The following is a 17,509-nucleotide window of genomic DNA, read 5'->3' as shown; positions in this document are numbered from 1 at the left end:
TTTCAATATTACTTTTGAAACAGACTTGCTGGGAAGTAAAGCTTTTTACCAAGAAAATAAATCTATAAGAACACAGCTGTTGATTTTCAGTTATGGTTTCATAACAACTGACAAAAATGTATAACCAAGGTTTGATCCAGATTTAAGAGAAGTACTAAACTATTTTTCATACAAATCAAGAAGAGGTTCACTTAAATTAAGCTCTTCCTATCAAGTTGCTCAAAGCATTGAGGAAAAAGGTAATACATCTATTTTATTGTTGGTCAACCGCAATTCTCAAAGAAAATAATGTTAAAAACAAGACTTGCAGTACATGAAATAAGTTAGGTGAAATGTTGCAGTCTATGAGCCAGAGACATAACCACCAATCAAACAGATTTAGAGAAGAAATGAAAACTTTAAAATACAGCATGGGAGATGTATGCTGAATAGTGAATGGAAATTTATATGTGTAAAAAATAGGAAAAGCTTGATGGAGCATTATAGATATAATGACAACAAGATGGACTATGCATTTCCACCTAAACCCATTTTTGCTTTAAGCTGGGAAAATATTATATTAAGTTTAATAATTTATTTTTTACACAATTTTAACCTTTGAAGAGATTTGTTATAATTTAATTGTGATGCCAATTATGATAGTGGTATTTCATGCATATGAATGAATAATAAAGATGAAAGAGTCTCTTCATATCAGTAAAATCTAACTCATGAACTACACATCTATCTTTCCCTGCATTTTCAATGAGCTTGACACAACCTTAAACCACACCCAAAAAAATCATATCAGTTAAATTGGATGAGGTGCCATTAGATGCTAATGAGATGTGAGTGATTCCCCAAACACTGACTGCCTGACAGATTAAGAGGAGCAAGATGATAAAAACATTATCCTAAGAGAAGACCAGTGTCTGCTTCCAAAGAATATAGCTGGGCATTTAGAGCTGAATGGTACACATTGCAGCGAGATGAAGATGTCAAGCACTCTAAGTGAACACATTAACCAGTAAAAGGGGAGAAATTGAGGGAAGGCATACCCATTTCTCACTGAGTAAAAACTACACCAGACTATGTTTTTTTCCTGATAATAATGAGAAACCTTTACCAGAAATGAAAAATTAAGCATGGAGGAATAACACCTCTTGAAATTTTCCATTAATTTTTTTATATTGATGCAATGGATATGACTACGTCATTCTCTGCAAAGATATACAAGATGAAAATAATCACCCTTTTGATACATTTCATAATGAGCTCAGAATATTTTTTTGTTTACTGCTTTTGACCAGTTATGACACTCAGTTAACTTTATTTGTTAAGAAAATCTAGAGCTCATGATAGGCATGCCATGATGTGAGGCATAACTTGTTGGAACTCCTTCATTATGCTTTCATAGAAAACAAAAATTTGCGATCCATAGATGTTGACAGAACTTAGTACATAGACCAGTAAAACATAAAGCATTATTTTGTGGAAGAAAACATTATTGTTTTCTTCTTAAGCATTAGAGTATGCATTTACATTAAAGTATTTTCATTAAATCTTGATACAAATTGTGATTTCCTAAAATTGCAATAGCAGTTTGGGCTGGATATACTATAGAAAATCTTGCACTCAGCTGTCGTAAGCAATGATCTCCCTTTGATTACCATTTTGCCTCCCACACCACTAAAAAATCAAAGCCCCTAAGCTACCCCACTCCTAAATATTTATTACAGTTAGCTTACATAACTTCATGCATAAAATCATGTTTATGTAATTTACAGTATGAACACTGTCTTGAATATCCATGCCAATGGATGCATGATGAAGCACGGATAATTGATTCCATTCATATGAATTAAATAAGTTTGTGTAAACATTTTACTGTAATTAGGAAATGAAAACTCCTTTTTCATTTCTTGTGATTTATTTATGTTTTTTAGAAATGGAAAGCTCAATTTTTTCCGCATTTCAGCCATTTTTAAAAGGTTAGAATTATGATTTTACAAGAACATGGAATTATCATCAAGTACTAGCAGAATGTATTGTTAAAAATCTATACCAATTGAGTTATCAGGAATAAATTTATGGTTGGCAAAGGACGAATATGGACAATGCTGATACGGATTATATTCATCATATGATATGGTGTAAATAATGCAGTGTAGATAGATAAAAACTTATTTGTTGCATAGTAAAACTTTGCTCACCTTGAAGGCAAATATGGAATTCTCAGGGCTAATAAATGCAAGGGAAACATAATAGGGAAGCATTTACAGCAAAAATGTTTAAATTAAAGAATTAAATACAATTGATAACTTTGAATTTTATGATCGATTTCATTAAAATTTTGAGATTCTGACAAGAAAGAATGGCATGGAAGATCCTCAAAATAGATAATCTACACATGGATAATTGAGAGTTTATGGTTTTATTGAAGCATTAAATATTGACTTCACTTTAAAATTAATAGCTGATTTGGTGATCCCATGAAAAAACTACAGAGTATAGGTGAGGTGTGATGACAAGTAAGGGATTTAGAAAACTAGTCTATTAATTCAAGAAATGATAAAGAGATATTTCTCATTCAAGTTTATTCCATCCATACGTAAACGCTAGTAATTTTTGCCACATTTCAAAATTGCAATCTATTGCAAGCATGATTGTGAGAATTCATACATGAGGCACTTATGAAATTTATAAAAAAGTTATATTATAAAATACAATGTGATTTAATGAAGGATCTCAGTTTTTCCCGGCGTATTGTATTCAGGAAGTTCTCTCGGGTTTCCCACCGGGTCAGCGTGGTGTGCACCGACGTTTCGACGGCTAACTCTGCCATCGTCTTCAGGGTGAAGTGAAGTCTTCACCCTGAAGACGATGGCAGAGTTAGCCGTCGAAACGTCGGTGCACACCACGCTGACCCGGTGGGAAACCCGAGAGAACTTCCTCAATGTGATTTAAATAGAAAACAATAGAGCCCTATTAAAGATAATTATTGTTTACCTCTTGTTCTGTGGAAATCCTAATTTGTATAGTGCCACAACAACTGCTCCACCCAGACCAATGTTATGTTGGAGTGCAAGCTGGGCTCCGTCCACTTGCCTTTTCCCAGCCAACCCACGCAGCTGCCAACACAGCTCTGCACATTGAGCCAAACCTGCATTAAATGAATACTGTTCAGTGAATGAAACATTTTTATAACATGTTTTAACCAATATTTCATCATTTTAACATTAAGAGGGTCATGTTTTCCTCTTAACTCTCACCACTACTTATATGAAATTTCCTTTAACAGTTAGCAATCATACAGATAAACACCAACGACCAAACTGTATTGCTTATGAAGTCCTAAAATTAAGTGATAAAGATACAATGCTAAACCTTTGAAGCTCAAATTGTAATAGTGAACTCTAAATAATGATTCAATCCTACATGATGAACTGTGGTAGTTACTTCACTATATAAAATAAAAATGGAAATTCTGCAGAAAACTAAGGCATGTTCTGCATAGTTTTCCAGTTGCAGTGTGCAAAATGAGGGAAAGGATAATTGCCAGTTACTTAGAAGAATAACAGTTCACATGAAAAACAATTTGAGATTAAGGAGGGCCTTTATAGCAAAATGCATTAGCTAGCTTTCAGTCAAGACTTAAGCTTATACTTTCATCGAAGAAAAATATATAATTAGCCGTACAATTTTAAGTATTCAAAACATAACCTGCATCCAGCATAGCAAAGTCATGAACCAAGAAATATTCACTGTTCATAAATGTTCTTTTCTTCTTCAATGCTATAACAACCACCAACATTTAAGGATGAAATCTACCAGGACAGTAAACAGAGAGTCAATAAGGGTTGACAATTCTAGGCTAGTAACAGTGATGGAAGTAAGGAGTTGAAATTAATTGCACAAGAAAATTTTGAGCGATCTTGATACTCGAAGCACAGACATACATGACCCTGTAAGTACTACTTGCAAAATAACAAGATAGAAGTGACTTCAAACTTGTTTCTAGGTCATTTTGAAACCTCTTGATACTAAAATATCAGCAGATAGTAGCATTTTAATTCTATTAATTGCCCAATCTACTTGAGTTCTTAATTAGGGTTACAGTTCAATTTTATCAACTGGCACTTGCCTGTTTTTCGCAGTAGATTTGTGCGTCCCAGGCATATGTCCTTACATTTTATAGATTGAGAAGTATATTATTAAACATATTCTTTACTGAGAGGCTGATGCCAGTTTTTCTTGATATTTGAGTGAATAAGATTATTACTGGTAATCTATCAGTTTAGGTAGGTTTTTTATGGAAACCTATTTTCCGCAATATTTATTAATCCAATCAAATTCACTCTATCAAACCTTTTCTTGAAATCTATGAAACAGAAAATTAATCCTGATTAAATCCTGTGTTCCTCTCTATTAGTGACTTCATTAGTGCAATGGCATCATGCATGTCTCTCCCCTTCCTGAACCAAAAGTGAGCATCCCTTCAGTAATCATTTGTCCTACTCTCCATCCTCTTATTGATGATTCTAAGAACCACTTTAGCTGCATATGAAATCAGACTTATTGTTTTGCAGTCCTCACATATGCTGCCTTTCTTTTTTTTAAATAGGATCTAATACATAGTTATGTATTATAATATCATAATAAATAATTCCAGCTGAATTCCTCCCTCATAAATGCTATGAATTAGTCCATAAAAACTCTTCCTCCTGCACTTTTCTAAACTTCTTAGTACATCAGGAATGTTGTCTCAACACTTTTTAACTACTAAATTGTGATCAGAGTACACATCTACTCCAAAAAAACTGTGTGAATTGACCACGCTGTGCCTAATGATAATATAGTCTGATACCTTTCTGAACCCCTCGCATTTTCTGTGTATACCAATGCCTTTTTTGAGTCCAAACCAAGTGTTGGTGATGATGAACCCCTCTCTCTTGCAGAATTCAATTGCTTTCTCCCTGAGGTAATTCCTTGATCTCAAACCATAGTCCCTACCTAACAACCATCTCTTCCTTCACCTATGGTAATGTTCCAACCCCCCATCACTATCAAATGTTTCCCTTTAGGATCACCCCCGATTATGTCCTCTAACTGATTGTACACTCTTATCAACTTCTTCCTTCTTATGACTGCTTGGTGACATGTATGTAAACCTGAACAATGACCTGACAATGAGCAATATGCCTATAATCCTGCTTCGGTGACCATGTTTCCATTCCATAAATAACTACCTTCCATATCAAAGGGGGATAGAGATGAATAACTGATTGAAGCACTTTTCCACTTGATAGAGATAATGCAGTGGCTAATGCCCTACCTTCCCACCCAGAGGGCCTGGGGTTGAATCCCATCGGTGGCAGATATTTTTCAGTGGAATCCCAACCCCTACTGGAGGTGCTTTGTAGAGAGCACTTAGAGTAGGTATGCCATCCGTTGGATGGGATGATAAGCTGTGGACCCCTTGGCTCCTTCCATTAAAAGTAGGCTAATACCGATTCCAGATTTCTCTCCAACCTTCATTCTTTCCTGTCCCTCCCTAATGGCGCACAAATGACATCAGCTGTCGGTCGCCTCCCCTTAATACTACCACTTCATTTCAAAGTTTTAATGAGCCTTTTCTTAACCAAGTTTGTTAGTTCTGTTTTTACTTTTTACTTCAATTAGCAATATTCTATCGGTTGTTTGATGTATATTTAATATGCTTCTTTCTGCCTTTTTATTTAATATTATTGCCCTTGCTAGCTCTTGTCCCCTCTGCTGTATATTTCTCCATACATATCATTCCAATAATTCCCAATATCCTTCCAGCTCACCTGACTCAGACCTAAAACATTTTTATTTCCTCTCTTCATCTCTCACCTAATATTTTTAATTTTTCTACCCTCAACATCGTCCTAACATTTTATGTCACTATTCTGATTTGATCATCTTCTGTGGTGCTATTTTTGTTTTGCCAGGACTTTGTGAGATGACGACCAAGGAAGGCCTGACTCCCCGGCTGCCAGGCACAACACATGACTGGTTAGGTTGAGTCCTATAGTTATCATGACAAATTCACTATGGTGCCCATCATAAGAATCTTGGAATGAGTAACTGATATGGTTTCCCATTCCTGCCTTAGTGAATAGCACCAAGAATCCACAAAACTACTCAAAACAATTAGATATAAGCTTATAAGAATTAAAAAATTCATGACCACAGTAAACAATTCTAAGGTCGGTTGGATAGTTGATGATGAAGCTCACCCAATACTAAATCCAATTGCATGTGAAACTCACACTTCAGGGTAAGGTACAAGATGTTTACCCTGAGCAGTCCATGATGTCCCATGAAATTCTGGTACCCAAAAAGTAACACAGATCAGGTGAAGCTAAGGGTATCCACAGACAAGCCTCTGAATTGCACCCGGGCCCTCCAGTCATTAGTCAAATGCTCTAGTCCTGGACTACTGTGTCCCCATAATATATATATATATATTGAAAAATTTGAGGATCATTTTGCCTCTATGTAAGTAAATGAAATCTCCAGACTTGTAAGAATAGAAATGGTGATACATTTATTTCAATTGCATATAAAAATAGTCACCATGATTGTTTCCTTCCCTTATTTAAATATTAAAAATTGGTGCATTTAAGACAATTAGTATGTTCAACTACAGTCTTTCCATGATAGTAATGAAAAAAGACTAATTAGGGTGCTCCTCTATTGATCCATTTGGCTGGACAATGGTTTTGCTGGCATTGCAGTCAAAAACTTTAAGCCTTAAGATGCTGACATAAACAAGGGCAAAACCATTTTCCAGGACAAATACAAGGCAACCCAATTATCCTTTTAGTCACCAGTTTACTATAGGTAAGCTACCTATAAGGTTAGTTTTGGATGGACAGAAAATACCAAATAAGTCTCTTGTCTATCCTATCAAAAAAAACAATATCCTACTCTACAAAAAGCAACTCTTCATCTCCCTATACTTCCTTCTTCCCTTCATTCCATCCAACATCCGTATCATATCCCTGCCCCTTCCTCGTTTGCCTAACATTCTCTCCTCTACCACAGTCTTCAACAGACCATAGCTCATCAATATGCTTTGCATCCACTTCACCTGTCCCCTCATGATTTCTCCCGTATATCCCCTCTTCTCCTTCACCATGCCCAGCACTTCCTTGCTCGTTTTTCTTCCTGTGCACTTTACCTTCTCAATATTTCTCCACACCCACATTTCAAAATTGCTACTATCTATGCCTATCAAAATGCGTCAATGACCATGTTTCTGCAGTGTACCTAGCTATGCTCCATATCAAAGTTTTAATGAGCTATTTCTTAACATCCTTACTCAAGGTTCATAATATCTTTCAATGCAAGCTTTTTTAATAGGTTAGCAAAGTACCAGTTGAAAATAAATACCACAAAAGCTGCACAAGACTATACTTCTAGAATATTTCAATTTTCATCTCCTAGGTAAACTGAAAGGTACACTGTCTTTAATCATATAATGTTTATCTTCCAGTCTCTTTATTTAAGAAATACTTAATTTCCCAGCTCATATTTTTTTACTTTTTGCACTTTTTTGACCCCAGAATTTGCCCTAAAATCATCCTGAAATTAATGGACCAGACCAGAAAAATACTTACTAATTAGTATTTTCCCTGTGCATCACAGGTAGAAAATGGTAACTTTTATCTCAAATTTCAATAATATCACTGTTTTCAGTCAGTTGCAAGCAAGTTTCAATATTTCATTGCAAGTTTTTCTAAAAAAAATCCCATATCAGCGGTAAATTTATACAATGTTGTCTTAATAGTTATATCTTCCATGTGATGCTGTGAGGAACCTGATGCATAGGGCTAATAAAGATTCTGCCCCTCTGTTAATAAATACATACAGAAGTCCAACTAATGCAGAAGTATTACTTAGTGTTTATTTGAGTAACCGATGGTGAGCCATTTAGGTAATTATGAGTATAAGTACTGGTCAACCGTTATAATATGCTAATTCACCATGTATTCAAGGAATATGCAAATGACTTCTCCATAATTTCATTTCATATTTTCAATCCATGTTTTACCTGATAATTGCACACCAATTGCACACACATCTCTAGTCCATCTGGAAATTCTTTGAAACTGCACAACAGTGCTTCACTCGAAGTCTCAGAGGTGGAATGGAAAAACCTCACTTAAATACTAATTATATCAAAGAGCTTAACTTCTGAAGTTTTTACACATTATGAACTGCACTTCAGAGATATAGGCATCTGTCAATTACATAGTGCAAAGAGGGAATCTAATAATATTGAAAACACTATTTTCACATAAAAGTACAACAATGCTATCACCTAGCAGCTCTGTAGCATCCATTCCACGTACAACAGTATTTATCATGCTATTTCTGATAAGTTGCAAAAGCAGAAACATATATACTGAGAGAATATGTACCAATTAATATTAGTAATAGGCACCACCTGACTCAACATTTATCCATACACAAGATCTTCTTCACTTCTGATTAGAAATCCCACTGATCTGTGGGCTAAACAAACCCAAAATAATTAAATGTTTCCAGGCTTTAGTTTTCCAGTTAGTTTTATCAAGTAACTTTCCTACAAGTAAAATGTCACATTCATAGTACAATATTACATTCCATAAAAATATGAGACAGACTGACCTATGTGAAATAGTTTAAACTGGTTTTAAAAGTCTATTCTCACACTTTTCATTCCTGAAATTTGCATTATTTAAATTAACAAGCAACATCCTCTAAGAATATAATTGATTTAAATTCAATCATGAAATACTGACAAAAGTAAACATGAAATTAAAAATGAAAGCTATCTGAAGAAAAAATATCCCACAGCGAAATTGCTTTTAATAATTTACATTACCTACAGTGTACCCATGTTCTGTCCACATATACTCCTTTCCATGAGGTACCTTCATATATTCAACATTATTATATGTAGTCAGTGAGAGGCATTTTCACAGTTTTATATCTTGCCATTGGCACGAATTACCTAAAATCTCATAAAATATAATGCCCATTCTATTTCTGATACACATAATGGAGAACATCATGTAACTTTCATTTTGCACATAATTCTTCAGACAACTCCACTTACTGTCCAAGAAGGCTATATATCTCTGGCAAGATAAATTTTTTAGTGAAGCAAACTCTGTACTACACATAATATGTAATAACTTAATAGTAAACCTAATAGACGAACCATGTTGGCATAATTTACTCCTGAAGCTAACTTTTTAGGATTCGACATATCAATACCAAATTATTTACCCGCTGGCCATGATATGTTTTATGCATGAGGTGTAATTAATGTGACACGTAATTTATATTGCACACAAGATAAATGAAAAAATGTATCCATTAAATGTTGTCAATTGTTTGTCGTGCCTGTTTCTCTGATTCAATAATGCACCATATAATAAACAAACAAAAATATCCCAATGATTTTGATGGATGCACATCCATATAAAACTCACAAGTGAAACTATGGAAATAGGACTGGCTCCTGGGTATTAAATAATGATGAACCCGAAGTTAAAATCAATTTATGTAAAAACTGGTTCAGACAATTGCAAACAATTGTGAAGAAGAAATGAAAAATGTTTACAAATGGCAAGACTTAAATTATAAGCATATTTACCAGTAGCACCCAGAGGATGTCCCTTAGATATGAGCCCTCCACTAGGATTGATAACATATCTCCCTCCATAAGTGTTTTGTCCATTGTCAATGAGGTCTCCAGCTTTTCCAGGAGGGCACAAACCCAGGGCTTCATATGTAATTAGCTCATTGGCAGAGAAACAATCGTGTAGCTCCACCACATCAACATCCCCTGGTTTGAAGTTGCATTTACCAAACAGCTTGTCTGAGGCAGATTTTGTCATATCATAGCCAACCTGCAAAATAAGGAGCAATTGGAAATGAAACAAATAGCAATAAAAAATCACCTTCAGCTCTCATCAGATCTAATTAAATGTGAATAGAACAAGAGAAGAAGAAGAATATCTAAGATAAAAAAGAGAAAATTTATTATATGGCATATGTGGCCTGAAAATCTCTAGCCTAATAACATTTAGTTGCAGGTGGTGCAGGATAAAAGATGTTCGACAGTGATGCTATTTTATTTTGACTAGTTCTGATAACTTTTATCATTTTCAAGTGACTGCTAAGCTGCACACTAACATATACAGTGAACCTTTGAGAATTTGGTCCAAACTAATCCAGATTCCTGCATGATTCAGATATATTTAGATAGATATTTTAGTATCCTGCTAGCCACCGCTGAGGTGCATGGCAGGGGGCGAATACACACCAAACTAAATTTTGATCCAAATATGACCCTGCCATGTTTGGACTGCCATGACCCTCCCATGTTATTATGATGCTTATTATGACAGTTGAGATGTGCAGTTTAAGGGGTATTGAAACAACAACATTGCTGAAATTTGCCAGAAATGTTTGGCATGTAAGTTTCTCCAAATGTAATAGGAATTAATTAAATTGTTACGAAATGGATCATCAATTTCTTTATTTAAATTCATTCAATAATTTTATTGCACGAAATAAAATTTTAAGTAGCATCAGAAGGCCAACAAGTAAATCTATAAAACTTTAATTAAAAAAAGGAACTCAGAAGAAAACCATACGATATTTTTTGTAGTACCATTGTTTATCATCTGGTATTCATGCATCCCAATGATTCGCATGAGCATTTTTCATTGACAAGCCACACACTTGAGATTGCTTCATGGTTTGCATGTCTGAACTCAAAAAGAATAAGGTGAAACACAGCAAAATAGTTTTTTGTTGAGAACTATCTCGTTCTTCAAAATATTTATTTAATGACTTTATTGGGTCAAGAATGAGTCTTGGTATCCCCTTCTCATACAAATTACATAAACAACAATTACAAATATCTGAATTCTAAGGGGAGGAAAGCCCATCTAGGGCAGTAATCGAACCCATGACCTCTGAGTTAAAGGCCAGGATGTTTTACTATTGCCACTGAGGCTAGAAAATTAGAAGACCAGCCCACTGTAAAATTGAAGAAAATGAAGGTTCATGGTGCTATGACCTTAAAGGTCTCTGCTTGGAGTTAGAAGTAAAAGCAGAGTTAATTCCAAATTGTTTTCACATTATAGTGTTGAAAATCAAGCCAATTAAATACCAGATGGGCAATAAATCTATAACCATGGGTGGTAGAGACTTGAAATTCAGGACTAGAACCAAAGAAATTTTGAAAATTTCCATCCAACAGATTGATAGCCAAAGAAATCAAAGGCATCACAGAAGAAAAACAAAGAGTTCAATTGAAACTCTCAGACAAAAAGGAACACTGCACTCCTATGTCCAGAGTGACAAAAACTGATGCTTTCAAATTATGAACCCCTTACGAGAAAACCGATTATCAAAGATACTACATTCTACACTTCCAGAGAACATATTCATAGCTGTGGGTTATGGAATTGCATTAAACTATGATTAGGTCACTCTCTCCTAGGTACCTACATTGGCATAGATGACTTATTTCCTCATTACTTAAAACTATGAAATTCTGAGCCACACCATGATAAGTGTTTACCTTATTTAAATAATTCTTGACATCTGCTTCAACTTATTTTACTTTTACATGCTCACGATTAACCAATGTAACTATTTCAATTCATTTCACTAGCTAATATTTACTTATACTGGATAAATAACCGACATTTTGTTTCATGATAGCGTCAAACATTTGATTTTGATTAAAGAAGAAATATAAACTATTAAACTTTCTCAAAATTTAAGAATTTAAAAGTCATCATGCCTAAAAAGCTATCCCGCTTATTGCACAGTAATCAGTTGGCTCCAATGGGCATCCTAAAGTGTTAAGGTAACTTACATGTCACAGTGAAACTGAGTATTTACTCTTTTTAAAGAGATGCAATTTATTGAAACTAGTAAAAATAAAACATTAATTAGGGGAAAATACAAAGCAACAAACTAAAAAACCTGAACTTGAGGAAGACTTTGATGAGGTTGAAAGATAAAAACATTTAAAAATTAATAGCAGCCGTGAATTCTGTTCAATGTGCATGCCAACAAGGAACTTGCTAAGAAAATCAAAATTCATATTCAATTCTTAGCAATTGATGCACTACACCTGCTCCAAGCAATAACTAAAGAAACCTTTTCCCATTACATTGCCAACTCCTTAGACTCAAAAAATCCAACGCAGTTAGCAAACAGAACATATCATTAATCCTACCCAATACTTTGATCATTTAATAATCTACTTATTGTTAGCAGCATTTTGATTCGCTTAAATACTAGAGAGGGCTTTCTTAATTCATTTTGATACTTCCTAAGCTGCTGAATTTTACTTCATTCAAGACAATACATATTTAAGTTATTACTCTTCATAATTTTAGTCTTAAAGCAGGAATTAATCCAGCAGTCAACTGAAAAATCCATTACCGGCAAGCATTAAATCTGCAAAATCTTTTTAGAGACTGTTGGAGAATGAGATATTTTTCTAACTCATATTTCACCAAGTGAACTCCAATCATGCAACCTTGACTTTGACTTACATTACTTTGTACAGTTGATACATTATATAAAATCCCTAGAAGGTCAATAAGTTCTCATTATTGGATAATATGTGTTTGCTAATTCATCCGGTTAACATTCTTTATTGAAGTTTCCTGTTCTGTTTGAACATAACAGCCAACACAGCTAACAGGCCATGTTTCTGTATATGCAAGAGTATTGCGTGAAACCAGACTCATGGACAATGATATTGTGATATATTTTGAATGTTCACAATTCTAATCTGAGATACTGCCATTCAAAATAGCCTCATCTCATTTTTATTTTTTTCAAATAATGACTTTATTGAGGCAAGATTGAGAATTTAGAGTCCTTTATTCCACCTGACCTCTATATATTACATGGAAAACAATTACAAATACCAACTCCTGGGCGAAGGAAAACAGAACTACGTGGGAATTGAACCTGCGACCTCTGGGTTGGCAGACGAGTACGGTACTCTGCTGCAAGTGGGGCCACATCATGACCATACCATGGGAAAGGCAAGAGTCATATATTGATGAAAGCCATTCAACCTAACCACTACACACAATGCACAATAGGTACAAGTCAATTATTATATGTTTACCTGATATGACCAATGTAACTCTTTCATTCGGGTGAATCATTCAGGTTCAATGAGTGAACAGGAATATTTTGCCACCAAAGGCTATAAAATTTGCAAGCTGTATTTAAGTGGACTTACATGAGGTTTGATGTAACTGACTATCATTCAATATATTTTTAGTATTATATTATACGCGCCAAGGCTCTGTTTAGGACTACCATTCCATCCACATTTACAATGAACGATTTTTACGTTAATGTTAGTTTTAAAGCAGTGCTTTTTTATGAAATACTGCTATATGACCTATCAAGTCTAGCCTTTTGACCCCATTAACATACACCAGATTGATACTTTGCATTAAGCTGTTTTCTGAAAATGTGATTTTGTTTTACAAAGGAAAACAAATGATTTGATTTTATCCTTACAGACAAAATGCACATCCCAATATCTTTCATTTCGGTAAGCTTTTATTTGTATTCCAAATCAACTTGGGACATCCATATAAAAAATATTTATTATTCATAATATACTATTAAGAGCTATTTTTATAATTCATGCAGTGAAGACAAAGGCACCAAAGAACCAACTGTGTATCTATTTTAGATTCTTTTAGGACACAATTATTTAGGGCATGAACAGCTGGGGCAACAGTGATGAAATTTAAAGAATTTCACAGCCAAAAAATATTTAAGGGCCCTAAATTCAAAGTCCACCATAAATGTATTTTTTTAAGTAGAAGCCATTTTAACTGTGGTAAATTTCTGAACAAGATTCTCTTAGTCAATTTTAGGGAAAACCTTATAAATATAAATACCAGCCTTAAGATCCATTATCAAAAACCTAGAAATAAAAACTACTGGGATTTTCCAGCTTTATGGTTGAGCAAATCTATAGGGCATAGTTATAATGTGGGGATCGAAATCACTGCTTTCTAGTTCTTAAGTATGTAATTTGATTATTACCTTGAGGAAGTTATGACTCTTATAGTTTACGTTCAGATGGCCAATATTTGACATGATAATTTTATATTCCAGCAGAGATCTTTATTACCCATACTCTAGTTTTGATATATTTGTTATAAGTAATACACTGAGTTGACTTGCACTAAAACAAGAAAGTAAGAGAATTGTAAGGTTATAAACAAGGAAGAAAACAAAACCAACTATGAGACGGAAAAGTCATTTGTGGAGCTGGAAGAAATTTAGGGGAAGCTAAAGAATAAATAGAAGAGCTTTATGGTTAAGATATAATGTCAGTTAGCTTAGAAAAAAAACGAGAATATACCTTCAACAAGGATAGCAAGATGAAAAGAAAAATCTGAGAGAAATGATATCCCTCAAGAAAGTAGGATTGGATACTTACAAACTAATAAAAGATGGAATAAATGAAAGGAAGAGACTTTTTGGACTTGCACTTAGCATTTATGAGAAAGAAATTGGGCCAGAGGACATCATTAGATATTTTTCCTACCATCTAAAAACAATGTCAGGGACCATATAATGAATTTCATACACCGCAAAGATGAGGATCAAATCAATTACGGTTAAACTATAGCCCCAAAACCACCCAGATGAAGTTTGACTAAATTGATTAGATCACTCCATTAATGAGAACATTATTAGTAATGAATCTAGGACGTAATCAGGATGCCTTTATGTACTTCATGGATTTCATGAAGGCACCCAACCGAGTACAATGGACAAATCTTATGGATCTGGTAGCAGAAAGTAAAAGTTGACCAAAGGGATAAGCAACGAATTTAATAGCAGTATTTGGATTAGGAGGCACAAATTATGGATAGCAGATAGTGAAAAGGGATAGACAGTGATAGGAAGGGTAGTAAGATGGTAGTAATATTCAAATTGACTTTCAGGTTGATTACTGTGGGCTTTTTGGAGGAATATGGAAATAGCAGTATGGGTATTAAGAGAAGAAAGACATGGGAAAAAGAACCATTTGCAAAAAGGGAACTGATAACAGGTATGCTACGAAAAAAGTAAAGTAATATCAGCCAAGCCTTTAATACAGAGCCCAGGACTAAATTGATCTGAAACCTGATCTTTCATACAAGAGAGGAGTATTGACTGAACACTTTCAATACATGACTACGGAGAAAACAGGATGGACAGAGTAAGAATGATGACAAAGATTTGAAAATGGTAAGAGAATAGATGCAGTTGCTAGGTGATTTTCAGAGAATGCAGAAATATTGAGCAGTCTTTTGGCCTTTAATCTCTGTCACTTTAGTCATCATTCTCTCTGGGGGAACTAGTATTTAGCATAAAAAATTAGGTTTTTTCACCAGTTCATTTCAGATAGGAGGCATAAGTCTTAGATTTCACTATGCAAATATTGTAAAAGCGTCAAAATATACCACCTTGGGAAATCAGTATTGCAGAAGCAGTAAGAATACAAGATTTTATCTTGAAAGATGCATGACTACAACATGCATTACTAAGAGATGGAAAGTTTGCTTCAAAGGGTAAACTGTTTGATGACCATGAGAGCCTCCACTGCTTGAAGATTATAAACAAAACCTGGGGGCAAATTTCTAACTGGGAAATTCAATCTGCCTGGAAGGAACTCTGGCAGTCACACACTTTAAGGGCTAAGGGCCATTTTCCAAGAAAATATTCTTCCCTTATCCCTACTATGGAGAGTTTGTTTGGGTTAATAGAAATAAACATCCATCCTCTAACTACTAATTTAGTTTCTTAAACATCACAGAGAAGTGGCTGAGGAACTGCCTTTGAAAGAGGGGTGAGAAAACATTAAGGGGAACATCCCCACTACAGGCATCAAGGATCAAATGGGGTATTGCACTGAGAAACAGAGCCTTGAAGATAAGTCGAACCCTAATTTTGCAGTTATGAACAGGAACACATGTTCCTGTGTACATGTGGCAGTAAGTTGCCATCTGTTTGATGGCAACTTACTGCTATATTGTATAAACATTTCATTAAGTGATCAAAGACAAATTACTTTGGACAGGTTAACTCCCAAAGAGAGAGTGGCATTAGCAGTTTTAGCACTAGTGAGCCATAAACCTCTACTAGTGGATTCATTAGGGGAAGAGAATCCAATGAGTAATATCTCTCTTTCTCTTCACTTCCTCCCTACTCCCAATTATGGATTCTCAGTAAAGATGGGGCACATTTCACTGGATGTTTCATACATGCATAATTTTATCCATATAAAATAAGAGAATTATTATTATACTGGTTTTTATAACCAATACTTGAACTTAAAATATTTTACAACAAATAAGTTTTTAGGGGTCTGCAACAACTTAATTCACTTTACATTATCCTTATGAGGAAATTTAACTTAAAAATAAGATAAAAAACAATTTGTCTGATGCATGGGTAATAATTTGACAGCTACTTCAAATACTTACCACTTTCATACAACTTCGATCAGCAAATGTTGATGGAAGGTCAGTGCTCATTTCCATGCCAACAATTTCCACAGCTTGGTTCTCTAAGTGGTGCTTGCGGACAAAATCTTCTGAGGCTAGGACTGCAGCAGCTGAACCGTCTGATGTTGGACAACATTGCAATTTGGTCAAGGGTCCAAATATCTGAGGCGAGTCCATGATCTGCTCAAGGCTGTACTCATCTTGAAACTGTGAATACCTTAAAATGAAAAAAAAAAAAATGTTAAGACCTGAGAGACATCTTCAAACCCAACAGTTAAAAGGAAATATCTTACGGGTTGTTTGTTGAATGCTTGTGGTTCTTGTAAGCTATTTTAGCAAGATGCTCAGGTCTAGTTCCATACTTATTCATGTGCTCCAGACCAGCATTTCCAAATAGTTGAGCAGTTATTGGAGAACTAGTTACTCCAGCGACTTCAGCCATCAATAGCACATGTTTATCCATGGGGCTAGTGCGGTCGCTATACTGTAAAAAGATATAAAATTGTTAGAATAGGCCGACAATCTTAGGGCGCCATAATGTAAAAGAACTTTTCAAAATGGAATTATTAATACCCTACTGACTAGGGGAATACCATCACTGTATAACTATGATATATTTCGTGTTTTTATAGTTTGCATTCAATGGTACAAATTTAAGGCACGTTTACAGTCATCCTATTACAACAATGCTCATAGCCTAAAAGCTGAAACAGCACCAAATGTCCACTCTGGCATTAAAAGCCTTTAAGATAAATTTAAATGAATTATTAGCGAGTTAACAGTTTTTAAGAAAACACCTTTTGGATACCAGGAAACGCACATTACATTATTTATGCACTTGAAAAAATAGGTGTGGCATAGGGCTAAGATCATATTTACTTGAAAGATTGCAGATAATGCAAATAACATCGCTTTTTGAAAAATATACATCAGATTTCTAC

The 17,509-nt window shown here is 34.6% G+C and overlaps 1 protein-coding gene across 1 annotated transcript in view; it reads right to left on the bottom strand.

The window, feature by feature from the left end:
* ScpX (Sterol carrier protein X-related thiolase) overlaps window positions 1–17,509 on the bottom strand; it is a 40,015-nt gene that overhangs the window by 8,388 nt on the left and 14,118 nt on the right. Inside the window, exons 4-7 of the mRNA XM_071586986.1 lie at window positions 16,862–17,052; window positions 16,548–16,785; window positions 9,656–9,911; window positions 2,989–3,142 (exon numbers count right to left, since the gene is read on the bottom strand). Of these exons, the coding sequence (XP_071443087.1) occupies window positions 2,989–3,142; window positions 9,656–9,911; window positions 16,548–16,785; window positions 16,862–17,052 (839 nt within the window). The remainder of the gene's footprint in view (window positions 1–2,988; window positions 3,143–9,655; window positions 9,912–16,547; window positions 16,786–16,861; window positions 17,053–17,509) is intronic.

This window comes from Hetaerina americana, unplaced genomic scaffold (assembly GCF_022747635.1).
Source record: "Hetaerina americana unplaced genomic scaffold, ioHetAmer1.1.p SCAF_285, whole genome shotgun sequence".
NCBI lineage: Eukaryota > Metazoa > Arthropoda > Insecta > Odonata > Calopterygidae > Hetaerina > Hetaerina americana.
This window is presented reverse-complemented; position numbering and strand designations above follow the sequence as displayed.